Genomic DNA, 27,447 nt, shown 5'->3' with positions numbered 1-27,447 from the left:
AAAATGCAATCTCCTATCTCCTTTCCAAGTCTTACTTTCCTGTCCTGATGAGAGGCAAGCACTTTTTCCTTGCTCAGATGGGATTTTAAAGTAGCGTGTCTCATCTGGCAGGTTTTGTTTTATTCCCAAAATCTCAGACTTTGCTGATGTGTATAAAACCTTCACCTTTTATGCAACAATGATATGAGGAAAATTTAGGTTGGGGGCTCTGATTAACAAAACAAAGACACTACTAGCTGAAGACAGATACTTTAGGTGAAGTTAATTTTCAGTTTTTGGTCCATTCCCACATGTTCCAATAGTGGGAGACACAAGTTTGATAATGGTTTGAAAACTTTTGCTGTTTGTAAACTCTTCCGAGTTAATAAAAGCCAAACACGACTGAAAATTTAGCTCTATAGTCTACACTTAAGCATCTCAAATGATACTTTGACTTGTCAGAAACAGCAAATCATCTGCAGAAACTTTAGATACCCAAACTTGTCACTGGCTGTTTCCTGGTATGAATGCTCCCCAGTGCTCCCTGTGTGTCTGCAATTTCCCTTTTCCTTCACCATCTCCACCCTCATTTCTGACATACTCCTGATACCTAAGTTAGCAGGGGAGAGTTTATGACTCAAGTTCTACATCAAAGATCTTTTGCCTAGATCTAGAGCATTTGCTGCTGTTATTTCCCTTCCCCTCATTTTTCCCATTCTCACTTCTCCATCTTGCACATTATAGAGTTTTAAATAGTGGGATGGGGGAAGACATTTTTTGTTCCACTTTGAGTCTGACCTGCTTGATCTTTAATGATGTGGGCAGTTCAAGAGCAGCCATAGAGAGTTTGCTTATCAGTCCTGCAGGCTGCCACTCCAACAGTCTTTGAAAACTGCAGTTTTAAGGACTAATTTTTTTAAGATCTGCTGCATTAGGGGAGATTAAAACGTAATGTAGTTTTTACAAGTCCAATTGTTTCAGCAAAGCAACATAGTGACGTACCAAAATTGTAACAGGTCTTCAAGGCAGAAATCAACCTCTTTAAAATAGCTTGTCAAGGATCCTGCTCACAACTCTCAGAAATTTCCAATCACCTATTAATAATCTAATATTTTTGTGAAGGTGATCTCTTAAATATTGGTCACTAAACCATCGAAGTGGGGGCAGTGTCCTGGCCAGGCCTTTTCAGCATTTGCCCAGGACACACTGCTTCCCAGCTTGCTCAGCTCAGCCAAGAGATATATTGAGATATATTGTGAATCAGGTTATGGAGAAACACAACTTCATGCAAAAGCTGGATGTCTTTTGTCTTTTTATTCCTACTGAACAGTATGGATTCAGCAACCCAGGTATTGAATGTAGTAGCAGCATGGCTGTCTCAGAAATTTTCAGAACCAAGAGACATTTCTGTTCTTCAGAAGTTCACTGGGCACTGGCACAAAACCTGTTTTTCCAAGAGTATTCCTTTTTGCTACCTGATGTCAGGTGATTACAGAAACTCACAGTAAATTCTTTCACTGTAATAATAAAAGAGAAGTGGTTTCTGTGTTGTCTTCAACTTCAGACAGGGGAAAGAAGAGTGATCCTCAGAAAAATCTGCTGTTGTTGCAGATCTGTTCAGTTTGTGAAGAAGATCTTTAGTGCTGATTGCCCCTGAGTGACCTAACCACTTACTGAGTGTAAAAATGCCTGCACATAATACAGCTGCAGGATTAATAATAATGGTATTTTTTAATCTCCCCCAAATACAAGGACTACTAGTATTTTGCACAGAGCTTAAGTTTGCACAGAACTCTGTAGAACATCGACTGGTATGTTTAAGGGAGCACCTATGGATTAAGACCCAAGCAAGGTCTGAAAGAAATCATGTAGATCTTAATGTAGACTTAAAAGTAATCAGAACCCAGTCAAAACCAAATTACTTCTATATAGCTGCATGAGTAAAGTATTAAGCTGTCATGCTTCTGACATAAGCTGTTTCTCATATTAGCCTAAAAACAGAGAGCTTGAGGATTAGTTTTGGATTTACCCTTTTCCTATCCAAAAATGGACTCAAATGGAACAGCTTAGTCTTTGAACTCAAGACCAGCTTCTGAGATAAAAAGAGGTTTCATTAGTGATTATTTTACTTTTTGTATTTTAGCCTTTGTGCTGTAAACAATTTTTTTGATCTGTAGTGAAAGTGGTTCTGCTTTAAAGCAGAAAATGGGGTTTAAATCTATTACTTGGGGAAGAGTAAAGTGGTATTATTAGAGAGCAGTGTTAAGGCCTTTTAGACTGTTTATTGCAAAATCTGGTTCTGATGTTTGTATTGATTATACTTAGCATTTGTGGTGTTAGTGTGCAGTAGAAACGCAGATGCATTGCTACCTGTAACTTCAGACAATTCATTATTGGCAGATTGTCACAGAAGAGATTAAATTGTTACTACAAGAACGGGATGGGATCAGCAATAATTGAGAAATGTCACATGATAAAGCAAACCAAAGGGGTTTTGCTGCTGCCCTTGGACTCTCTTAGTAGCCCTGGAATGTCAAAAGTTGTCAAACCACAAAATATCCGGCTGGTACAGAAATGCTGTGTGTTTGGGATGAAAAATGCTATTGATTTAGCTTTATTAAAGCAATATAATATGAGACAAGGTACACAGAAAAAGTCACTGTGTCTTGAATTGGCATATTTTTCCACTTAATTGGGATTTAGCACTTAATCAGATCTGGTGTCTACGCTTTAAACTGTAGACAGTTTAAGAGTGTCTACAGTCAACTTTTAAATTGAAAAATCATTCAGAAATGGGAGACTGTGAAGCTGCTTCTGTGAAGTCTGATTTATTCATAGAAATGGCTTCAAATGGAATGGCAGTCACTCACCTAAAGCAAACAAGAGGTTGGAGGGAGTACTGAGAATGCTGGAATCCCAGTAGAGTATTAACTAAAGCTATCTGCACTATTCTGTAAGATACTTGCCTGAATTGCCACGCTCATACCTACCACAGTTCTTCTGCTTTATGTCCTTCAAAGAAAAAGCAACATTGGTTTCATGTTTTGCTACTGTTTCCCTGCCCTTGGCAGTCTGTTTTGAGTCTATCATATTTTCCTGCAAACTTCATAGAAGAACTTAAAAATTACCTGGCAATCATTGCTTTACATTGTGGGTGAGATGTATCAGTAGAATTTGAGAAGTCTTTTGTACTATTAGCTGGATCTTACCTGGTCAGAAAATCAGATGTCAGCGTCCTATGCATCTTTCACTAAAATTTGTTTTTACTTCAAAGTACTTCAGGGCTCTGTGGAGTAAACCTGATGATGAATTTCATAGCAAGAGTTCCAACTCATGTGCTGATGACTAAAGCCCAAATGCTACTTCATCCTTACTTATTTACAAACCAAAGGAAACATACTGCTTTTTTATACATACGTCTTGTGATATGCAACAAAACTGAGATAAATACAGATGTCTCAGAAAATCTTCACTTTATTTTCCATGTTTTCGTTTGAAAAATATTGCATACAGGGGATATTCAGATTAGTGTGCCTCTCTACCCTTAAAAATAATGTTAATTGCATTTTTTTAAGCATGCAACAACTTCTATGCTAAGTAAATATTACTTAGCTGGAACAGAATATTGTTTCAGAAATAAACATTAATTTTCTGAATAATGTTTGAGAATGGAGATGAAAAATATATAAAGCATTTCTGTTAGAAGTATAAAATTTATTGCTGAAAGTTCATTTGTGTCCTATGCTTCGGGTTTTTTTCATTATTCTGTTGTTCTTAAAGCATACATGTCATGTATGTTACTCCTCTGCTACCTTTAAGAAAAATTTTGTAACTATGCAAAACAGTTGGGCAGGGAGGCCTAGTCTGTTATTATTCCTGGTTGTAGGTCTGTAGAATTCAGCTTATCTCAGACAAAGGTAAAGATAATTGCCTTACAGGCAGGAATGCAGGTTAGACACTACAGTAGTTACATTTCTGTATTAAAACAAAAACAAAAAAAAAAAAAAAACCAAAACAACAAACTTTCCAGGACTTGTTCTGCCAGGCATGTTTCAGTTAGACTGTTAAGACCAATTTTGCCAGTGTTTTGAGATTATCACATTTTTCAGCAATTTTTAAAACAGTTTGCAACACTTAGTTGTGATTATTTAAATAAGGGTATTCTAGACAATTTAGAGTTGTACATCCATCTCAGATGCCTCTAGGCTGCTGAAGCACAGTGGGTGTGTAAGGGTTACAGTTAGCTAGGACAGTTCTACAAAGAAATAGAAAATAACTTCCTTTGTTACAGTTGCTTAGTTTTTCCAGATTGCCTGTTTCAAGCTGATGGTGTGCTTTTAATAACCACATGTGATGAGGATCCTGGCTGCGTGTGTCACTGAGAAGTGGAACCTTAGAACACACCACCACTGAAACAGAAGGGGATGATGTAGGAGTTACTAGGCACATCCTTTCTCGACTCAGCTTGAGGAAACTAGTTGCAGAACAACATGGTATAGTTGAAGAGCACAGCTTTATCAGCACACTTTATATGTGGTGGAACTATTATTCCAGACACAGCATTTGCCATTGACCGGATTTAGCTCATTGGGGAATTCCTGGGTTAATTGCGTATTTTGATAACAGACTTTTAAATCTAGTCTCTGTGTTTGTTGTGTGCATGCCCTCCCATACATCCGGGGTTTTTTGGTAGCATAATTTTGATCTGTAATACCTGTTATTAGTGGTAAAAAATGACTTTGAAACAATATTCTGCTTACAATGTTATCATTAGGTAGAAGAAAAATTGCTATATTCCTACTTCATAGTGGATACTGAAAGCATAATAAGTAGTGCTGATATAGCTCACCTGAGTTGACTGACTGCCATGTAATTCAGCCAATATGACTGTAAATATTAGCCTTAGATACTTCTCAGACATTTGTAGCCTGAAAAATAATCCACAGAATCTTGGGTACAGTTCTTGGTGCTTACTCAAGTAAGCTGGAATGGGACTATAAACTTTCACTTTACTTTGGTTCTTAACACAGCTCAGAGAGATTCCTTCTTGTATTCCTTTTTGGATCTACTACCTACTGTGAAAGTTTTGTTATAAGAGAAGTTGCTTAATATGAGAAGAAGGGATAATACGCAGTTGGAGTTGTTTTAAACAGAGGTAGAAGCTTATTCCACTTTAGTGTGGTTATCATTGTTTATTTAATAATGTGTTTTCTCAATGTAAACCTTAATGGTGAGATCAAAGGCTGTTATGCTTGCTATAACTTTAGAACACAAATCCATGAAATAACTTCTAGTTACAAATGCCAGCCTGAAAAAAGCCTCACACTTTCTTCTTGGTGTGTGCTTGTCAGCACACACATTCTGTACAATGTGATAAGACACTTGTAGTTAATATGTGCATGCAACCAAAATAGATTAAAGGCATGTACTGAAGTTTTTAAGACAGTACAGACTAAACAATCAGGAATTTAAGGCATGTTAGAAACAGGGAGGGAAAATAATTGTGCTCATTTATTCAGTTTTAAAATGAAACAAAAATTATTACATAGCCTTCTAATTGACAGTCAGAAATCAGTCTTTTGAAACAGTAAGCATACAAAAAATCGTGTTTAGGGATATGAGAAAAACACTCTTAAGTTTACTGCAAAGTAAGTACAGTAGATTGCCCCACTGTATTTGCATTTGTGTAATGAAAGTTCCAGCAGGCAGCTGCTTACTTCATAATATTTTTAAAACTTTGTGTTGCTCCTCTGGTCTATAAGAATCTGGCCCTTATGTCCTTATCAATATCTATGTAATTCCCTTGCATGGGATGCAAGACTCATAATAGATGACAAAACTGTCATGCAGTCAGAATTCTGGATTAGCTAGCTACATGCACAGTACAGCAGAGCTAGATACCTTGCTGGGATCCTGCAACATGCTCTGCTTTCCATGCAATATGCTAAGCATTCTCACGTCTTAGAATCTTAGGTGTTCTAAAGAGCACTGAGGAAAGCTAGCTCATTTGTGTCCTGAAAGGTTGGCAATTCCTATTGTGAGTCATTGTTCTTAAAATTAGTTCTAATATATACTAAAAACCTTGCAGTTCTGCAGTGTCTGTTAAGCTAGCCTAAAGAAATTCCTGAAGTCCAGCACTGCTGCCAGATGAAAAGGCTAAAAGAAAATTTAAATGAATAGTGGAAGTCAGAATCATTTTGCATTTAACACTGGCTCATGCTCTGTCCATTAAAATGCATTTTTTGTTCTTGTTAAGATTTGTTTTTGCCAAGCTGCTGTTCAGGTTCCTAGTAGTCATCTACAGGTTGTTACAATTGCCCTTTTCATCATGCATTTGATGTGTAAACTGATTCTTCTTGTGTTAGGCTGTGAGAATGGTAGCTGATGCTTCCCAGCTGCTAAGACAGATAAGGCATTTCATGACAGTTTCATGAAAAATATTCTGTTCTATCTCCTGCGCTCCCCACACTTTTCTCTCCTTATCAGCCTTTTTTCCCCTCAGCAAAAGTGCAGCTAGGCCATGTGGCCTAACATCTTATTCCCCTGCTGCTGACCCTGCCCAGACATGACATCAGTACTGGGGCAGGATATGTCAGCTTCCTCAAGGCAGAAGGGAGCACGGTGTAGGAGGAACTGAGCTGAAAAGTTCTCAGGGGATGGGAGGGGTGTATTACAAGTTGCATATTTTAAGCAAGCAGAATGGAATCTCTGAAACAGGCAGAGAGATATTTGCTGCTTAGATTTCTGTCACTTACAGGCAGTTCATACCAAGTCAAGGACTTTAAAGCAAGTTTGAGATACTATGAAAGATGGGGCAAAAGCAGGCCAATTGAGTAAGTCAAAGTCATTTAAAAAGGTCCAGAAGAAAGTGATTGGGTCTCAGAAAAATGAGGCCAGCAGCTAATACAAAATAAAGCAACCCACTTCTACAGAAAGAAGCAACCCATTTTCGTAGACAATCAAAAGCATGTGAAAGTGGTGTTATTTTAGTACAGCTGATGTGCTTAAGAGCCATATCTTAATCTGTCTTTGATAACTTGCTTCTTTAGATATACCCATGGGTGCCTCGGGCTATATGTAGCCTAAAAGCCATCAGTCAAGAATAAAAGGTGCAAAACTGGTGTTACTACTTGTTTGTTACGGGATTTTGCCCGGTCTTAAGGGTTAGAGAAAATGGCAGAAGGACAGCAACACTTTTAAGTCCTGGCTTTTAACTGCTAGGGAGTTCTCAAAAGGCCAAACTGCCCTCAGAACTACTAAGGCCTGTCCAAGCAGCACAGTAAGAATTAAGTGCCTGGCCTGGTACCCCTCTGTTCCATGCCACTACAAGTGATGAGGTGGTGTCTCTTTCTGTCTTATTCACAGATGGGGAGATGGCATGTTTTGTGTTTTCTTCCACTGTGTTCCCTATCTTTTCCACCTGCCATTTTTGAGTGTTCAGAGGTCACAGATTCAAATGTTAAGAGAGAGAGCCTGAAACTTATGTAAGGTAACACTGACTTCTAAAAACCAAAGCAAAAATTGAACATTTTAGAAAACAGACAGAGGCATAATTAATATTAGAAGTGACATAGCTATTGAAAAAACATGTCCGAAGTTGCAGTTCAGTCAGGTGAAAGAGGCTACAACAATCATCAGAGATCTTTTTAATCATACCAATAATCACCCACTATACACAAAATAGCACAATATACAGGGTCATTGGGTCATCTGGGATATTCACTCTCTAGTTAGGGGAATATGATCAATTCAGAGTCCATAATCTACCTATAGTTCTGGAAAGCAAATAGGCAACTACAAATTCACCTAATGTAGGTAAAAATTTACTGAAGGATTGATCATTGATCACTCAGCAAATTTGATGTAAAAGCACCACTGTGTTAAGAAGCCTTTGTCCATAGTTTTCTGAATATTGGTATTTGACTTCATCAGTGGATAAAAAAGTATGACTTGCCATCTGAACATTACTGAGTGAGCAGAAGGGTTTCAGGGACTTTTTTATTGTTTTGTCCTTTAGACATGTGTAATATGCAAAATGCTAGAAATAATTGCATTTTGTTTAAAAGTTGAAAAGATCCACCTGAAGTGTAAGTTTAGCCAAGGCCACAAACTTATGTGAGTTTCAAATACATGTAGTACTTACCATGCCAAAGCCTCTCAAGGCTTTTTATAGATGATCTACTATACACAGTAAATGAATGAAAACAAGCAAGTCTTTGGCTTGAGAGGCAACTGCTGAAATACTCAGCAACAAAAACAAGCAGCAGAGACAGAATGTATGAAAGTGAAAGAATGAAACAAGGTCAATAAAGAGTACCTAAGGCACCTTGTTTAATAATCATCTTTGCTACACTCCTTAAGACCTCCAAATAACATATAAAGCTGTAAGTGCTAAGGAATGTGAAGATGAAACAACTGAGGAGATTGAAGATGAAAGGGCAGAAGACAAAATACATTACTCTTACTCGTAGTTAAAATTCCTATGATCAAAGGATGTGAATAAATATATTCTTTTAAGTGATAATGAAGTAAAGAGAAGAATCAGAGCTAGGAAAATGAATGAAAGGAGGAACCAGTACCATTAAGAGTAAGTTCATTTGATATTCATGAATTACAAGTCAAAGTGAAGTAAAAAAGAAGGCTGGAGATTGGAATATTTCCTCTATTGTCTAGTGCATTTCTCAGTCTCAACTACTATGGGAGGGAGGGGTAATATCCCCTTTAATTTAAAAAACAAAATAATAGTAGAGTCCAGTCCATACTTGCTTTACGAATATGCACTGTACAGTAGGAACTGCAAACTTGTCCTTGCAAAAAAAAAACCAAAAAAAAAAACCAAAGGAAAATTTTAAAGAGGCCTGGAAATTGTATTTATTCTAAAATAAATTAATTAATTACCACCTTAGTTGAGACTTTCATCAAATGCAGTATGTAATGGACTGGTACTATAAGCTACATCTGATGACAAACAAGTCTTGGTTCGGCCACGCCCTGCAAATCAACACCAATTTTAAAAAAAAAGAGCAGGGAAGAATTCCATTACTATGCCGGCTCAATACAAGACGGTTTGTTCAAGAGAGTGAGATCTATTGAGTTAGCTTCCTCTTCTTATAATAGAAAATAGAGCATATAATTAAAGCTCTCTTTGACATAACTGGCTTACTACAAGTTTGACGATCTGGGTGCTAGATGTTCAGTCAGCTTCCAAATTTCTATCTATCTCAGTCTCTTGCCTTATTTGAATACTAATTCCTCTATACATACCTGAAAGTTTCAGAACACCATGAGAGATTGAAAGGAGAAATTGCTGAGAAATCTGTAGGTATCCAACTGTGTACAGCAGAGTAGGAAGTTAGGTCAGCTGAATGCTTCAGGGGATATAGATAGTTCTAAGGGGTGTTTTTATCCACACAGTTTTTGGACTAGCAAACTAAAGTCTGCAATAGCCAGAAGCCTGCTTACATTTTAATGCATATTAACTAAAAACTGTACAACAGCATTTAGTGTTCATGAAGATGATTGTTATGCTTTTGGCATTTTTAGGAAAGCGCATCAAGCTTTAAAGTAGAATAAGACTACTGTCTTTCAGTACCTAGACTTTGTGCTCATGAAGTACAAAAAACCACAGACATTTTCCTCATTGTCTGCTTTTACCTTGCATCCTCCCCACAGGTATGGCCCATTTCCTGTTCCCTCGGAGCTACCTTTGGCTATATGGCTGGTCTGATTATTGCACCTCTGTGGATACACTGGAACCGGAAGCAGCTTACATACAAAAGCAGATAACTGGAGCAAAAAGAGACAAGGTATTTCTTTGTGCAGATTCCATACAGACTGTGCAAAAGTTGGGGTTTTTTAAGATATATATATATATATAGTCAAAGCAGAAGACTGTCCATATTCAGTTAAAGTATTTCAGGCCAAGCATCTCCACTCAGTAAAATCACATAGATGCTGTTTCAGCATGGTGCAGTTTTTGCTTCCTCTAGACTGTGTAACCCTGAGAGATTGTACCTTCCAGTCTGAATAAAATATTTGTAACAGATGTGGTGGCTTCTTATTACAAGTTTGTTGAGTTTGATTTTATTCCTCTGGATTTCACTGGTTGTAGAAGGCAGAAATGTAGGTTTAACTTTCAAACCTGGAACAAATTCACTATGTACTTAATGCATTGTATTTAAAATCAGTAGAATTTCACAGTAAGCCTGGCCATTGTCAAATGTCTCTCACGTGATCAAACAGCAGTTTATGCATCTTGAGCCTATTCTCTTCTTCACTGTGTGTTTCTTTGGAGTTAGAATGGCTATAATAGCTTCATCAAAAACAGTCTTCAGTCCTTTCTGTGTTAAAGCTGAACACTCCACGTAACAGTAGGCTCCTATCTGTCAAGAAAATAAGTAAATTCAATAGCAGTATGTCTCATCTGTTCAATTCCATCTGGGCACTTCTGCTTTCCCCTCCCCACCCCCCCCCAGCAACATTACAATGTTTAGCTACAATCTAAAAAATGTTATCTGAATGTGCACCCCCCTATAGGAGAAAATAAGATTTGTCTTTTGTCCAAAGACCTGGAAGGTATTTAAGTTGGTTGGTTTCTAAGGGAAACAAGTAAATTCTTTAGATTGGCAGTGGAGGCCTAAGATAGGGTTGATAATTAAAGAGCAAAAAATAATTACATTACTCATTTGTGTTTCAAAAATAAAGGCTCTGTAAATGTTCTGATAAGCATTATCCACACAGTAGTCACAGTGGCAGTATAACATTCTCAAATAATGTTAAAATGTCTAAAAGATGCTTCCAACATTTTGCTTGAGCAGGAGAGGTCCCTTCCAACCTCAACCAGTCTGTGGATTTTAATTATCTTTGAGTAATATTTGTAAAAGCTATACAAGCTCTATAATTGTCTACACTGAAAATTAGAACAATTACTGACAAGACAGTGTAATTACTTAGGTTTGTTCATTAATGTAAGTGTTGTTGACTCGTAAGCAGTCACAAGATTTCATATGTGGACTGCTAAAAGATATGGAAAAAGTGGTAAAGGAAGACAAAGTCAAGTAAAAATAGGGGTGTTTTGTTGTTGTTGTTCTTTGTAACTTGGTTTCATTTAGGAATATCCAATTTACCTCTTTTGCTAACTTCTGTCCTTGCTCCACAGATACGGGCTTCTCTTTCATATCATTCAGTCTTGCCAGAGTTTTTGGGTCATCACGGAGATCAATCTAGCAAGAAAGATTGAAGTCATGCTGGAATACTTTCTCTAAACAAAAGTCAGCAGACAATATGATACCCTCTTTTTAAAGGAGAATCATTCAATGGAATATTATCTCTGTAAAAACGGAGTCATGTCATGATTCAGACTGTGGACCCTTCCTGATTCAAGAGCCCTCAATTTAAATTGTGAACCTTTAATCTAGAAGGAAGAAACATTTATTCTGTAATTCTGCACTTCAATTAGATGTGGTCATCTTAGAATACCAAATGCAGTGGCAGAAAGATTAACCCAAAGGTAACACCAACATGTGGGTCACTTCATAAATGAACCCCAGTCCACTATCCATGAGAAGCAAGAGGAAACTGTCTCATTTCTCCCCTTCTCCTTTGCTTCAGCAAATATTGCATGTGACTAATAGTTGTATACCCAAGTAATTCCAGTAACATGGGCATGAGCAGACAATTTTATTCACTAGGTCCCATGACTTTTTAGAAAGTCACATGGGAGACATGCAGTCCATCTTGCCACCGTGTTTACAATGGACATAAGTTTTTTTTAACAAAATGGAGATAGCTCGTTGGAGAACAACACGTATCTGTGTTTTTCTGCCACCTGTAAGGGTTGTTCCTCCAAAGGCAGAAGGAGGAGGAGACCTGCTGCTCAGGTCCTGTTGGCCTCGACTTCCAGCCCACAGAAAAGGCACCATACAATGATCCTAATTGTTTAAATAAAGTAAAACAGAACCAAATATACCTGTGTTCCTACTAGTAAAAAGGGAACATTAGGTGCATATTCCTTCAACTCCGGTACCCACTCTTCTTTCACATTTTGAAATGAAGCAGGGTTTACCACTGAGAAGCAGATAAGGAAGACATCGGTCATAGGGTAAGATAAAGGTCTCAGACGATCATAGTCTTCCTAAGGAAGAAAAATTCTGTTATCTGCAATATTAAATTGTTGCCTGTATTTTAACAGTTATATTCAGAAACTGTATTTGTATTTCGTGAAGGTTGTCAAGGCAAACTTTCTGATTTTTAAAATTATTCCAAGTTAGTTAGTGTCGCCGTTAGAGCAAAATTTACATATGAAGACAGCTGTATATGAATATAAATATTTTGAAAAATGTCTTAGTACTGATAGAAACTTTCTTCTCTATGAGAATATACAGAAGATTACCATTCAAAAAGTTTTCAGGAAAAAAACAAAAGGCTTATGGTTCAAGCATACTTGCAGATCAAAGACTAGCATTTGTAGAGAAATGAGCAGGTGTGACTGCTGTAGAGTCATCCAGGTTATACAAAGCTAGACTAGATTAAGGCTGTTCGATGCACTTAAATGTTCTATTTTGGGTCATACACAGAGGTGATATTTAAAGCCCTCCTTAGAATTTCCTTTGTTTCTTAGAAACCTTACAGTCCTGCTCCTAGTATACAAGGCAGTAGGAAGGATCAGAAGGGACCTCTTTTGTCTAGCCTGTGCTTTCAACTAGCAAGCCCAGCAAAGGATCAGATGGAACAGAAATTCAGACAAAAAAACACTGTGGAATATTAATGCGTTTGTTTGTTTGTTTGTTTGTTTGTTGGGAGTGTGGGGGAGGAGTTAATGTGAAAAGATTATTTAGGACATTTAGAGCCCCAGCATTTAAAGTCAGCAGTCCTACTGCCAGGGTATACTATACTGTGGCAAGACAAGTACCTAGGAGCATTGCCCCTCTTATAAATCACAGTTCTCTCTAGCAAGAGAGAAAGTGGATTTTTGCCCTATGTTTTAGCTAACAGCCAGAGGGAACATGCCCCAGCTTCTCTCTGCAAGGCTTCCTTTGGTCTTTGGCAGTGAACCAATGCCTTACCATTCCTACTATAGAATTTTGGTGGTTTTTGCAACATAGATAACTAAGACTGAGGCCAGGCATTGCAGAGACACTAACAAATGCTGGATTTATACCTTCCACAGTAAACATCAGTTTGTTAGGGCTGCTGCAGCAGTTTCCCTCTTTCCCATGTAAACTCCCCATCGTAATTAAATCTCACAAATATTGCAATGATTTGTTCATTAAACATAGAGACAGACATGTAATTCAACTCTGTGTTGGAAATGAGACAGAAAATTAAATTTTTGTTTCCTTGGGAACAGGCACATTACCAGATTAGTAACCTATAGTCACGCCCTCAGAAACACCCTTCATTGATTTGTTAGGTTTTAGACATGGTCACTAGAATTTCAGAAAAACTATGAGAACTTCCTCAGAACAGTTTCTGCTTGGCTCATTTTTCCATTTGGAAGTCAACAGCTGCGGGAAGAGAGTTGTTATTCTCATGAACTGGAGGAAAGACAAGCACAGGCAGAAATTCCGCAGTAGCAAGGAGGTGATCATTCCTTGTCATATTCTTGTGCCATTTTGAGTATCCACTCTAGTTTTGTGAACAGACTTGTCAATTAGCTAGAGCATGCTTAATTGTTGACAATTTCACAACCACAGTAACTGACACCACTTTGAAGCTACAACATTTGACAAGCCTTTTCCCTGCCAGTGTCAGGCTCTTGCCCTGATTCAGAAGACAGAAACAGTAACCATGTCTCTTCCAAACTTGTGGACATTCATCATAGAAAGCAGAAATAACTTCAAAACATCAACACAGGAAGCTGAAACTCTTCTGACATTCAGTTGGTTTTTTTAGGCATGTATTTTATGTTTCACTTCTACTACTGAATATAGCTAGATCCTGCTCAGGGTTGCACTGTTTTCTGGGGTGGAGATTAAAATCCTAAAAGAAGCTTTTCAACTACCAATTACTCTGTTCCCTGGAGTACAAAATCTGCATGAAAGAGCACACAGTAGATCCATCAGTTGCTCTCAAATTCAGCTCTAAATCATATGTGGGGTATTAGTAAATAAGTTGTGTTTTTAAAAAAATCTAGTTAAAAGCTGTAATTTGTTCCTACCACCAAAGAGCTGCCATCCCTATACTCTACATTTTCTAAAAATCTCATATCTGGACTAGGATAACTAGAATACTAAATGCTGGAATGGAGAAAGCATTTCACTGTCACCAGAAATTACTGTTAGTCCATTAACATTAAAATAGCTCTTTAGTTAATCAGTTTCAAATTACAGATGGACCTTTTATTCAGAGCAAATATTAATCATTTTCTTAAAGCCAGTCTCAGGTCTGAACTCCTTTCCTGCTCCTGCATTTGTTCATGTGCCTTTTGATTTGATACCCTGTTCCACTTGCACTGGAACAGCTCTGGGCAAGCATAATTAAGAGTTAAACATTAGGCAAGTACAATGTGATTGGATACATCATGTACCACAGCCAAAGATGTGTGTGGCATTTGCTGCAGTGGCTTCACTGCATTTAAGCTTCCTTAAATTATCAGAGAACTTGGCTATACCCACCAGCCCTGCTGCTTGAAACATGACAGCGCTCTCAGGCTCTCCTTTAAACCTTGTCTGTGCTCTGAACATAGGTGTGCATTGGTACTAATAGTGGCAGTACTTCTAACAAAGCCTCCCACCACATGATTGGACTGGTCCTGAGTCCTGGGAGAAACCCTGCTTAAATTTTGCCAGCATCTAGTAGGCCATCTGGGCTTAAAGACTCCTGCCTCCCAACAGCCCCTCAGAAACAGCAATAAAACCTGTAAATTTTCTCTGATGTATTGGGTCAGCATAACTGCTGCAATTGGTAGAAGAATCTGAAATACCAAATTAATTTAGAATGAATGTTAGAGAAGCCTGGAAAAATCTTATTGCTTCAACTATAATTTATTTCCTGAATCCAGTGTAAGGGAAATAAATGTGGTTTATTCTAAAATTAAATGCAACAGCCAAATTTATTATACTAGCCAGTCAACATAAATTCCAGTTTGAGTGCCTGTACATACCACACTATACAGTTAGATTAATTAGACAATCTGTTTGGGGGAGGCACTGCATATATATTTAGACTTTAAAAATATTTAAGGATATTAGCAGGAATATTTTAAACATGTGAATAAGATGGGCAAGAAAGCCCTTAAGGATTGAAATAGTATAAGTCTCAAAAACTTGAGGCTGTACTAATGAAACAGCTCATTCTCCAACATACTCTAGAGTTTAAAGAAAATTGTTTGCTGAAGCAGGTGAATACAGAAAATATGAGAGCTGTAGTAACTTCAAACAAAATTGGACACAAGAATGTTGACTTAATTAATGTTCTGTGGAGCTGTGATCCCTCTAAAAGACACGACACTGCAGCAGGGCTGTTCATAATTTCCCTAGTATCCCTGTGGAAACCCAGGACAGCTGCCAGTACACAACAAACATAAAGAAGGAGATGAGATGAAAGGAGCAAAGGACTTGGCTTCTCAGCTACAAACAGGGGTTTTTGTTTTTAAAGTGGAGAATGGAAATTCAGGCTTTAAAATTACCATGTCTTCTTATGGTAGGCTGAAGGTATGTCTAGCACTGGTTCCTTAAAATCTGTCCTTTAGGTCTCCTTTTCCATGTTACAGTACCTAATAATCTGCATGAGATTTTCTGCTGCCTTGTATTTGAATACTGTATTTTGGATGGTGAAGAGGATTTGCTCTAACATGTCCAAAGTCTGGCTATTTCCAACATTTTCCTGTCCAGAAACAGAGGTCTTGAGAAACTTTTTGTATGCAGAATGATGAATGGTATTGCAATTCCACAGCATTATAATATTCTTCACTTCATGTGTTTGCTCAGACCAAAAGCAGAACACAGTGTCCCGTTTCAAGTCATGCATTTGATTTTGAACTGATACTTTTACCCAGTTCTACAGATATCAGCTGAGACACAGCTAAAGAAAAGGAAATGGTATTCCAAATTCTGCCACTGACACAGTATGTAGTCCTGAGTAAATCATTATCCTCTCTCTGTTTGCATCCTCCCATCTTCAGGGGTTTGCTAGCTTAATAATGCATTAGGCTTTGCAAAGCACTCCAAAAGCCTTTGATGTACACAGCTTATGTGCAGTGGGATATTTTTTTAAAAAAAAATAAACTCAGACAAAGTGGAGTATAATAATTTCTGGACGACCTTCTTGACCCACAAAAAGCATTATTTCCTTCTATTTATTAGCACACTGAAGTGCGAGGCGCAGACATACAGAGATTCTCTATGTAGAGACCTTGTAGCTCTCCTGATTTATGGTATCACGCTCCTCCCAGCTCGAGTTGAAGTGATGGGCACAGAGACAGAGGTCCTTACCCCTGTCAGTACTGTGAGACCACAGGCCTCCTGCTCATCTGGAAGAGTAGTAGGGTCTCTCTCTGTCTGCTTCAGAGATATGAAAGGCAGTTAAGTCCTTTGCAGCCAGTACCTTCCCACACCTTGACCAGGAGCTTTGAGGAAGTCCAGGCCTCTCAGATCTACCATTGCAAGTCGTGAAGACAATGTTAACCTAGATCTGTCTGGTTGATTTTTATTTTTTGCTAGTGTTTTTAGGAAAATGAGAGAACCCAAATTATGGTATATCATTAACACTGATGCAAGGGCCTAAGATGTGTCATGTTTTAATCCACACTCAGGGTCTTGTTCTGACAGAACCAAAGTAATTAATTATTTTGTGTCTTTTGCAGTTTAGGAATGAAATTTTAACAATGCCTCTTCAGTTGTTATACTGACGTATCCTTGAAACACCTATTTCTATTCCAAGAGGTATAAAGTGGATGGATGTAAACAAAATAAAGCTTGCACCACTGGAAGAAAAACTGGAGCTCAAAACCTCTGCATTTGTGATTTCTGTGCTAGCAACCATCTGTTGCTTTCACAGCTTACAACAGCAATCGTAAGGAGAGGTTCTCACTCCCAACCATCTGTTTTTAGCGGGGAAGCCAAAAATAGACATCAGGCAGGGTTGCTAGAGGAATCCAACCTTCATGTAGCAAAGGGTAATCACTACTGCTCAGAGGGGCACAGTGAGGCAGAGTTTTGCAGAGTAAAATCCCTGATAAAAGTCTGTTTTAACCACTTCATAGTAACAAGAGTCAGAAGTCCTCTCTCATTATGAATTGCCATATTTCAGTTTTTGAAATGTATTTCAAAGCTGTCCTTCAAGACTGCATTTTTCAGTTTTCCTCCCTGAAAATAAGTTTCTGTTTCAGAAGGCCTCCTGTAATATTTTGGAAAACATAACAAGTGAACCATAATGACTGATGTACATAAATGTGGACTTAGTAACAACTCACAGCTACCTCTGGACACATCCTGCCATCTCCCCCAAATTATTTGGAATTAAAGGCTGATCTGCAGCTTTGCTATAAGCACCAGGCAAAGCCTCTATCTAAAGGTTTTGAAAGCAAATGCTTACTCGAAAAGCACACCAGGAAACAGACTTCACTCCGCTGAATCACCCTGTGGTTTCTGATTCTACAAGACATTTGGTGGGGGAGGAGAGAGAGGGAAGTGGCCTGTACTGCCCCATGCCAAGCATAAATTGCTTCCCTGGCTGAAAACACTTCAAATTTTTCAGTCTGGGCTGTGTAACACTGTAAACCTTTGCAAGGAAGGAGGGTGGAGCGTCCCCCAGGATGCTGGTTTCCTGGCACTGCCACTCACAAGGCACCACTAATGCAGGACCATTTGGCATAAAGCTGCAGTTTGAACTGACAGTGCCTTGCCATAAAACGTCTGCTTATCCAATTCCACGACCCAAGCCCTGCTATGCTGATGACTGCATTTGATTTTTCAGTTGCCTACATCTGTAGCCCCTAGCTTTTGAACACGCAAATCAAGAAAGATGGATGCAGTGATTATTCCATGGCTGCAGGGGAAAAGAGCACTACAGACCCTCTGTCTCTTCACAGGCTTCTGAGGATACAGCTTGCATTGCTAAAGAAAGCAGAATTGTCCTGTTGTGGTTTGTTCACACAGGTTTCCCAGAGAGTGCAAAAAGCTGCTGGTTTGGGCCCAGCATCTATTTTTAATTTATAGAAAAGACTGCAAGTATGCAGAATAAGTGCTCTTCCATTGTATTCTAAAAATGAAGTAAACTGATCTAAATCCATTTCTGAATTCCTGTGAGGAGGACTGTTCAAAGGACATATGAATTATACATTGAAAAAGCCCAGGGTTTGTGAATTACCTTTTTTTTTTTTAATAACAAAACTTTCCTCCTGGCATATTTGAGAACTGTGCAGCTGCTTACATCTCTGAAAATCTTTTCTGGATAGACAGAAATAACTAGCTGGAAGATGGAGCCTAGTTAAGATGGATTTTAGATCATTAGAGACAGGAAGGACAGCATATTTCTTTTATTATATACCAAATTGCCTTTAAGTGATCAGATTGGATCCTAGCCTTAATATGGGATTCAGTACTGTCCAAATGCTACATCTTGCCATGTGGTGATGATAAACTACTTTCCTAGATGGTCTCAATTGCACACTCTCTTCTCTCCATCACCATGAAAACTTCAACTTGCTGGTTGGTTTTCTAAAAGTGAAAGTCCCTGAATTTTCTCTGTAGGGCTTATTATTTTAGCATCTGTATCAACAGAACATGTATTCAGCTGACTGCAGGCAGTTTCACTTGAACACCTTCACTTAAAGCTGTTGTCTATCCACTATGGAGCTCTTAAGAAATGGCAGAGTAGCTGGCACAGACAAACCCTTTCACTCCTTGCCCATAAGAAATCTCAGTCCTGCTGTGCATTTCTTTCTCTCTGTCAGTGACTTTATGAACAGGATTTTTTCCATTTTCCCCAGGAAAGGAATTCACGCCAGTTGCATCTGCAGCCATGAATAATCAGGATTTTCAATTCTTTCAGATACAGCAAATAAAGCTAAAAAATAAAATGCACCCTGACACAGGAGATCTGGACAGATCTCTGCAGAACCTGCTCTTTGGAAAGATAGGTTCTCTGAGTTTATTTTCACAGAAGAATCTCACCTGTTCTCACAGGCAAAACAGCCTACAGAGTAGAGTTGGTTTAATACAGTTATCCATATAATATCAGATTTATCTTTTCATTTGCTACCTGTATAAAGACTGATCAAACAACACTGATCAGTTAGGTGTCCCATTCCCTTTCACCTTTTACAAATAAATCCCAAAAGCATATTCTTCAGTCCAGTGTTAAGGAACTCATAGAAGATTACAGCTTTACTGTGTCCTCAAGATTACCTCCCATCACACAACTTCTCAGGAGAGTGCCAGGGCCATCATGTCCACCTTGAATGAACACATCACAGTGAAAGAGTTTCTGGAATGAAAGGAGTTCCTAAGAATCTTCTGCACCTTGTTTTATATCAAGTCCCATGTGCTAGGGCTAGCAGCTCCCATTGAAGAATGTGATAAAACACTCAGCAGATGTTAAGGCAGTTGAAAGAAAAACCATAGGCAATTTTTCTTAAGTGAGGAATTTTTAAGCCATCTCACTGCCTGTGGCTGGCCTATCTGTTGGTCATAACAAAAGATGCATCCCGGGTCACACTTGGCATCCATCCCTTGTTGACCCCAACACTGAATCCCAATGGGAAATCAGACCAACAAGGAAGTAGCATTAAGTCCTAATGATGATCTTAAAGCGTTCATGACTACATCTAATTTAGAGCACAGGCTGCCTGAGGTACTCTGAATCTGTGTTTTATTCATGTGGAGCAATATACTCACCTAGGATGCTGACAGATGTTGCTTTCCTCTGGAGAATAATGCTGCCACCTGCATTTTTATGTGCACACCAGTGAGTGCCTAGCATAGCAAAGAATTATTGCACACGTGCCACAGCACAGATGCAGCATGGAGCAGGATTAAAACAGACTGGGGACAGTAACTGTAAAGTGTCAAATGACACAACCTCTTCAGAACTGCTGAAAGTGTCACGTAGCATTCAGACATTTTTTTAACACAACTCGCCCAATCACCAATTCAAACAAATAGACTGCTTATAAAACCACAGAACAGAGCAGTAAAAAGACACAGTTCTTCTCCTCTGTGTCCTTATTTTTATTTTTTCTCATTAGGGGAGGGGCAGTTTTATTAGAAATGCAACTGCTAGTTTGGAGGCTTAAAAAAAAGTCCGGAAGCTCTGCCCCAAAGCATCAATTTTTGAGATGTTAAAATTTATAATTCACAATAGAACTGCAGGATTTTGAATCAGTGTGCTTTATATTATTTCTTCATTACCAGATTCCTAGAGTCTCTATAAAGAAAAAGCACGTCCTTTTCACCTTTAAATGAAAGATTAATTTCTAGTACCCCACAGATACAGAGAAAGGTTGATACATGACCATAGATGAAGGCCAAAGATTTAAAGAAAACCCACATACAGCAAAGGGCAAAACCACTTTAATTTCCTAGAATTTTTAGGTAGTGGTGTATGTGGGTAGGAAGAGCTGGTTCATCATTTTGAATACCCAGGACTAACAAAACCTTGCTGAAGTAGGTTTTACATTTGTCCATGTGTTCTTAATAAAGGAACTGTAACAGAGTTTACTGAAATCAGCAGTAGGGTGGCAGCTAACACAGAGCTTTGGATTAGACCCTAACACACCCTTTTACATTGCAGGTCTCTGCTATGGAAACAGTGCTCTCATCTAATTTTGTTTACTTTTTTTAAAGATGTAATTTGGAGGCTGAATCCGGAGTTAGGCTATAAATGAATACTTCATTTTTTTATACTTCTCCTATTTACCAAAATATGTAGAGTTCTTTGCGAAGAAAACAGATTTCAGTGGAGACGTCTGAGTATGGACCTGACAAAAAATTCCCAGGGTCTCATATGTTCTCTATCAGAAAAACCCCACGAGTCATGCTACCTTACCCAGTTGTCCCATTCCATCAGTCCTGCCTCCTGCAGCACAGCTGTAGATTATATGATACTCAGCTGAGTGCAGGTGCACACACCATCTCAAAATGAACTCGGGAAGTAAGAGGATACGCAATAACATTGTGCTGGAAGAGCAGTAACTATTTGTATTCAGTGTTGCCTTTTTAGCTGGTCATGTTTAGATCGCATTGTAAGATGCCACTGTGCCTCAAAGAAATTGAAAATTAGGAAAATTCAGACAGCGCTTTGTCACAAACTAAAGGATATCTACTGACTCTTAACCCTGGAAAAAAGGGCTTTTTACTTGGCCGTGTAATCAGTGTTTAGCAAGGGTCAATCCTAGGTCAGTAGTCTTCATAAAAATGTGCTTTTAACAGATCAAAAGTTGAAGTTTCAGAAAACCTGTCAAACTTGGTTTGCTTTGTGTTCTTTATTTTGGTCTGCCATTAACTTGCTGTTAAAGTGGCAAAGACATTCTGGATCCACATTTTCAAATGCATCCCTTAGATTTGATTTTAACATAACTCAGTGTCGCTATTCAGAAGTACTGTGAGGCTTTCAGCACTCTGAAAATGAAATGTAACTGTCTTGAGTTTCCAACATCTATTTAGTGGATGCTTCTGGAAACTCAGAACACCATCTCCCATTCTGCAACTCCCCATCTGGTGATAACAGTGCTTACCTATCCTTCTAGGAAAGCTGCCGTGCTTTCAAAGCATGAGTCACAGCTCATGAAGAGGCGTTTAGATGCAGGCTTTGCACTGAGAGTATTATTGTTGCAAGGCCATTTTTAATAACCAATCTGAAGGTATAAGTCCTTTTCCTTTTAAAGAGAAAACCTATCTTTGCTTAAACCCTTATCTAGAGAGCTCTAAACACAGAGATTGTTAGCTCAGGCACTTCACCTCCTCTTACACTAAAAAACTTAAATTCCAAAGGGAGAATCTAGGCATGTTTTTATTTTATCTGCATACATCCAGTTGTTAAATCTACGTGGCTGGCAACATCCTGAGGCACAGAGCAGCTTCAGCGGAGGCTGAGCTATTCATAGGCCAGCACGCTGGGCTGGGAGTGAGCTCATGAGCTCACAGCCTCCCCAGTGCCAGCTGCTGGCTCGGCTGGGACATGTAAAGGGAGCGAGGGAGAACGCATGTGGGAGGAGGGAGGCACGGGGACGGGGGCAGAAAGGAGAGAGGATGTTAGTTGCTAACATTTCATGTTTAGATTTAGATCTGCCAAAATCACGTTGGACGTCTCGGTGTTTACACCTCTGCAGTAAAGGGTGGCAGGCTTTGCATTGTGTGAGACTGCTTCACTCCAGGCTGACATTTGGAGTTACGGCTGCCTGGTAGGGGCAACTCAGAAGGAGCAGTGTGCTCTGAGGAAGGACATTTCTATTTCGCAATAGACCAGCAGCTGCCTCTCTTCTCAGTAAGATACTGGAGTGGTACCTAGGGCTAGACCAGGGCTACTTATCAAAGCCAAGACAAAGAGCCAACAAGGAGTATAAAGATTACTGCTATTTATTTATAGCAACCACACAGGTTTGGGAACTATCCATTTTAATAGCCACACCTCAAACACAGACACTTTCACATTTATAACTATTTGTTTTTACACCTCTCCTTAATGCACACACTCATCTCCCTAATAGTTGAGTTAGCTTTATACACTTCAGCAGCCTGACCAACTTAAAATTGCTTTAGCATCAGGGCTTCTGTTACAACCAAAAAATCAGTTTATCTGAATTAAGATGGTTGTGGCTGCAACCACTGTGACCATCTGAGCTGAAACGTGCAAAGTGGCTTGTTCTGTGCTTGTGAATACCATGTTTTGTGGTACTGTTCTGGGGACAGGTGAAAAGGCACCAAGAGCTTCATTGTATCAGACCTGTGTTAGGGTGTTTAAGGCAGAAATATAAAAGCAGAGAGCCCAGGAACACAGTTCACCTCAGCTTTGTATGACCAGGCCCTGCTAGTATCAACAGTAAGTGATGCTGAGGGATATAAATGTTATTATGAGGCACTGCACTGTAGTGCCTCATAATTCACCAAACCCTGCTCTGCCCAGATGCTGGCTTGGTGCCAAATCTGTACCAAGCAGTCATGCCATGCCTCAGCATCTCTTTTCCTGGAGTAACACAAGCAGTACAGGCTCTGCTACTGCAGCCTCCCCATCCTTCCTCTAGATCCCAACCATCCTTTACAGCAAAGACAAAGAAGCAGAGCAAGACTTCCCCCTGCATGTGGTCAGCACACACTGGAAGAAAGGGACACCATGAATTAAAATCCTACAGCAGAAGGGAAGACTCCAACTGTAATTTTAAACAACAGCCTTGAATATAGTGCAAAATCCCCAAAAGGCAACTCCTGTGTGTCCTACCACTTATTCTGACCACTTGGGACATGGCAAAGGGACCTGTGGCACCCCTTTGTTAGTGCTTGTAGACACTCCTCCAAAAATGTTAACACCTTGAGAGCTGGCAGTATTACTTCTGATATCTTGGAAGAGCAAAATGATAATCACTTGCCAGCAGTTCAAAACCACTCCAACATGGTGATCTTAACAGACCCCTGATGAAGTCATGGTTCTCTTCCCAAGCTGATTTTGCCATGTACCTCTGTTCAATGAAGAGCAGTATTGACACACAGTCTCCCAAAAGAGGCTGCTGCAAAGCCAGAGGCCTCCAAACATCAGTATCACAAGCACCTCATGTTTAAACTTCAGTGCACTGATATGTCTTCAGTGTAGGTATGTTCCACAGTTCTCATCTTCTGGGGAAACCAAGACCTGCTCTAAACCCACCCAGTGCATGCAGCAAGGCTAAAAGGAGCTGCTAACTGCACCTCTGGGAGGAATTGCTGGAGGAATGACACCAAATTCCCGCCCACCTCCCTGACACAGGAGGCTGCCTTCACAGCTGCAAACCCAAATGGGCTCTCAGAGCCTCCACAGCCCAGCAGCTGTACTGGCTATTTTCTGCTGAACCAGGGCCTCAGTATTTTCAGACAGAGAAAAGCCTTCTTGAACTCACACACACTCAAAGGCCTGTGTGTAAACTGAACTTTGTGAACCACTAGTGGCATTTTTCCTTGCTATATATATTACCGGGGGAAAAATGGGATTTTAATAGGTTTGTTTTCAACCTACTTTAAACTCATGAAGATATGAGGCCTTATGTCATCGTTATAGTTACTACATGTGATCCTGTGTGTGTTGTGAGGAAGCGAGCTAGGAACAAGTACTGGATGAACTCAAAAGCTTGCAATGAACTCAAAAGCTTGCAACTCCTCTGCCAAAGCAAAGTCTGTCACAAGTTGCTAAATACATAACCACGCAAGTTAAAGAGACCCACACACTGATAAGCCAGTATTTCAGGGTGATGAGCCTGCTGTGCACCAGCTATGAATCAAAATCTTGTCTTTAATCTTTCTTCTGCTAAGGGCTTTCTGCATGGATTTGGAGTAAGTCACTATCTGAACTTTTATTAATCCCTTTCACTCCTCTTCCCCCTGAATTGAGATCTGCAGATTGGACCTATTTACTTTGTCCAAGGCTGGAAGTATAAACCTGCTGATGATTGTGAACTGCTTAGATACCACAGTAATCACACATAGCCAAGTTTTATAAAACTATACTGTCAGGCCAATATTTTACATTAAAATTATTTGGGGGTGACAGAATTAGAGACAAAAGCATTCATGTATGCTGGCACAGAAATCCCAGCTTTGGGCAGCAATGTATCCGATCCATATGGAAGTCTGTGAAAGCAGCAGGCATGTACCAGGTACAGCATGCAGTTTCCTCAACACAGAGAAGACATCATCAACTCATGTCTTTTCTCCTCTTTACTATATATATTTAAGTTTTAATGTAAGCTTTCTATTATTGTGTAGCTTTAGGAAGACAGGCTTGTCAGATGCTCTGACAAAGCAGCTTTTCACTGAATGAAGTTGCTGGACTGGCATCTTGATACAGACTACCTTCTTTAGTCGTACTGGATGTAGGGATGGGGCTCCCGTGGGCAGTCTCTGACATGCACCAGTTCCCCAAACATGCTGAAGTGTGATGGGGATAGTGGTAAAGATTTTATTAGTACCACAGGTCTGACTAAAAGGGAAGTTTTGCCAAGACCAGATATATCTGTAAAGATAGCCTCATTAAAACACCCTGTGTGAACTGAGGGTCCTTTGAATCAGGCCAAGAAGATCTATTTCTAGGTGCCTCAAAAACTGCCCTGGAATTCAAAATGAAGATCTGACTTTTCAAAAATTGTGAAAAAAAAAAGCTTACCTCAACTTTCTCTATATAAAGCTTCACACTGAAAAGTTTTTCTTAGTGTAACAGGAGCATCTTAATTCGCTGTTTGTTGTAAACTGTCCAGTTTACCTGTGTTTGCAGTCAGCACATTCAGGCAGAGTGGGGTACCACAAAGCCACCTTAGTTAAGGTTACACTGAGCTAACACATACTCACATTAATAGCAACAAGACCAGAACAAGGGCTCAAATAAACCGTGCATATGTACACAAGTGCTAGGCTCACTTTCACACTTTCCAATGCTCATTATAAAAAAAAAAAAAAAAATTAGTTGCATGCTAACCAAATGCTTTGTCTGAACACTAGATCCTCACTTTGCAACCTACTTGAGCAACATTTTAAAGCTGTGTTCTGAACTAATTACTATTCAAAAACAGGAGTATGATAGTAGTAAGAAATGCACTTAGCTGGCATAAATTTGACTAGCTTGTGTTTATATCAGGGAGATGACAAGCATGAAGTCAGTCTGTGGGAAGAGTCTCATCCTTCAGGGTATCAGCTTTCTGGAAATGGCGCTGTTTCCTACAATTCTCATGGAATTAATTTTTTTACCGATTTCAGGCCTAACAAAGATTTAAGACTAGTTAAATGCTGATTCCCTAACTCAAAGCTATATACAGATCTAAAAATTCAGGCAGCAGTCATTCAATTAAGTATAGGAACAACATGGTTAAAAATTACAGCTTCAGTCTGTGCAACTTCAGTGAGATTGTCTTACGAGTTGCTCTTTACAACAAGGAAGCATGTCTGAGGTCATGTGAGACCAAAGCACATGCTCACACTGCAAGAAGAAGTTTAATATAGAGAATACACAACTTTACAGAAACCCATGCCACGTTTCTGTACATGCTCTGCACCTCCCTGGGAGATGCCTGCATCTCCTGGGGTCAGGCTCTTCACCAACGGTTTCAAATAAACAATCCCCAGAAAGTACTCTAACCCTGGAGACTCTACTTGGCTCGTGGCTGGTACCATGCAAGTTAAGCTAAGGAAGAGATTATTTGAATCATGGAATCCTTTAGAAACCACTAGACCAGTGATCCCTCCAAACATCCAGTATTTTATCCATCATTAAAGTTACTTAAGAGTCATGCTGACATCACAGCATCTTTCACAACTGGCTGTAATGATCTTAACCAAATTAATCACTTGAGTTGTCTGGGATAGCAAAAGAAACCCAGGTTATCTCAAAGGCAGTGGCTGAGAATTACATGCTATTCTTTTCCACCTTTAGTTCGAACAACTCTTTGTAGCTATTTGAGTGCTGTAAGCCACAACCAAGGCAAGCTGCGGCAGCCTGGCTCTCCATCCCACCCGAGGCGGCTGAGGCAGCGTGTGCCTCTGTGCTGAACGGGGCACGTTTCCCCACCCGAAGGCCGGCGGGAGGGTCGGCACCCCGAGGAAGGGGATCTGGCCGGTGGCGATGCCCGGCCCGGAGCACTGCCCCGCGGGCGCCGGGCATCCCCCCGCCCCAGCGCCGGGCGATGCCGTGGCGCCTCGGCCCCGGTACCGCTAAAAATAAAGCCCGTCTCCGCCTGCCCGCCCTCGGGAATCGAGGTTGGATCGATGGTTTTCTTTTAAAGCAGGATTTTATCAATCGCCCCCCACCCCCTCCAACCCGCCTCTGAACCGCCCAGCCCGGACCACAGCCCTGCGAATAACTTCAGCGCCGGGATCACCGGCGGGCGGGGGGACGGGGCCGAGGATCCGCGGGCAGCGCTCGGCACTCACCTGGCCGGCGGTGTCGTACAGCCCCAGCAGGTACTGCTTGCCCCCGACGGTAACGCTGACTGCGAGGGGGGAGAAACACAGCGGGTGAGGGGGGCAAGCCCGGCCGACCCCTCTGCCGGCCCCCCCGGCAGGGCAAGGCCAGGGGATGGAGGGAGGAGGGAGGGGAGAGCGCGGCTGCCGCCCCCGGCGGTAGCGGGACCCCCCGCCCGCTCACCTGCGTAGTGGTCGAAGACGGTGGGCACGTACTCCTCGGGGAAGGCGTCGTTGGCGTAGCTCATCAGCAGGCACGTCTTGCCCACGGCGCCGTCCCCCACCACCACGCACTTCAGCATGACCGCCGCGCTGCCATGGGCCATGGCCGGAGCCCGCCCTCATGGCCCCGCGGGCGCGCCCCGCCGAGCCGGGCCCCTCGGCATCGCCGCCG

At 40.3% G+C, this 27,447-nt stretch overlaps 2 protein-coding genes across 5 annotated transcripts in view; one reads left to right on the top strand and one right to left on the bottom strand.

Annotated features, from left to right (window-relative positions):
* The window catches only part of PIGF (phosphatidylinositol glycan anchor biosynthesis class F), an 18,924-nt gene extending 8,900 nt beyond the window's left edge, over nt 1-10,024 (top strand). Inside the window, exon 5 of one of the 2 annotated variants that reach the window (XM_041413584.1) lies at nt 9,652-10,024. In XM_041413584.1, coding sequence (XP_041269518.1) covers nt 9,652-9,765 — 114 coding nt within the window. In that variant the 3' untranslated portion in view covers nt 9,766-10,024. The remainder of the gene's footprint in view (nt 1-9,651) is intronic. The other variant, XM_041413585.1, reaches the window with a different exon arrangement.
* RHOQ (ras homolog family member Q) lies at nt 3,959-27,441 on the bottom strand. 3 transcript variants are annotated; one of them, XM_041413586.1, is made up of 5 exons: nt 27,238-27,441; nt 27,024-27,082; nt 11,948-12,112; nt 11,106-11,201; nt 3,959-10,361 (listed from the first exon to the last, which is right to left on the bottom strand). In XM_041413586.1, exons 1-5 carry the CDS (start codon nt 27,377-27,379, stop codon nt 10,206-10,208), a joined length of 618 nt encoding a protein of 205 aa, XP_041269520.1. In that variant the 5' UTR covers nt 27,380-27,441; the 3' UTR covers nt 3,959-10,205. The 3 variants fall into 3 exon arrangements, with proteins under 3 accessions (XP_041269520.1, XP_041269522.1, XP_041269521.1); XM_041413588.1 differs by having other exon boundaries at nt 3,959-10,357; XM_041413587.1 differs by having other exon boundaries at nt 11,948-12,045.
* Between the last annotated feature and the right edge of the window lie 6 nt (nt 27,442-27,447).

Source organism: Onychostruthus taczanowskii, unplaced genomic scaffold (genome assembly GCF_017590055.1).
Source record: "Onychostruthus taczanowskii isolate IOZ18803 unplaced genomic scaffold, ASM1759005v1 scaffold42, whole genome shotgun sequence".
Taxonomy (NCBI): domain Eukaryota; kingdom Metazoa; phylum Chordata; class Aves; order Passeriformes; family Passeridae; genus Onychostruthus; species Onychostruthus taczanowskii.
This window is presented reverse-complemented; position numbering and strand designations above follow the sequence as displayed.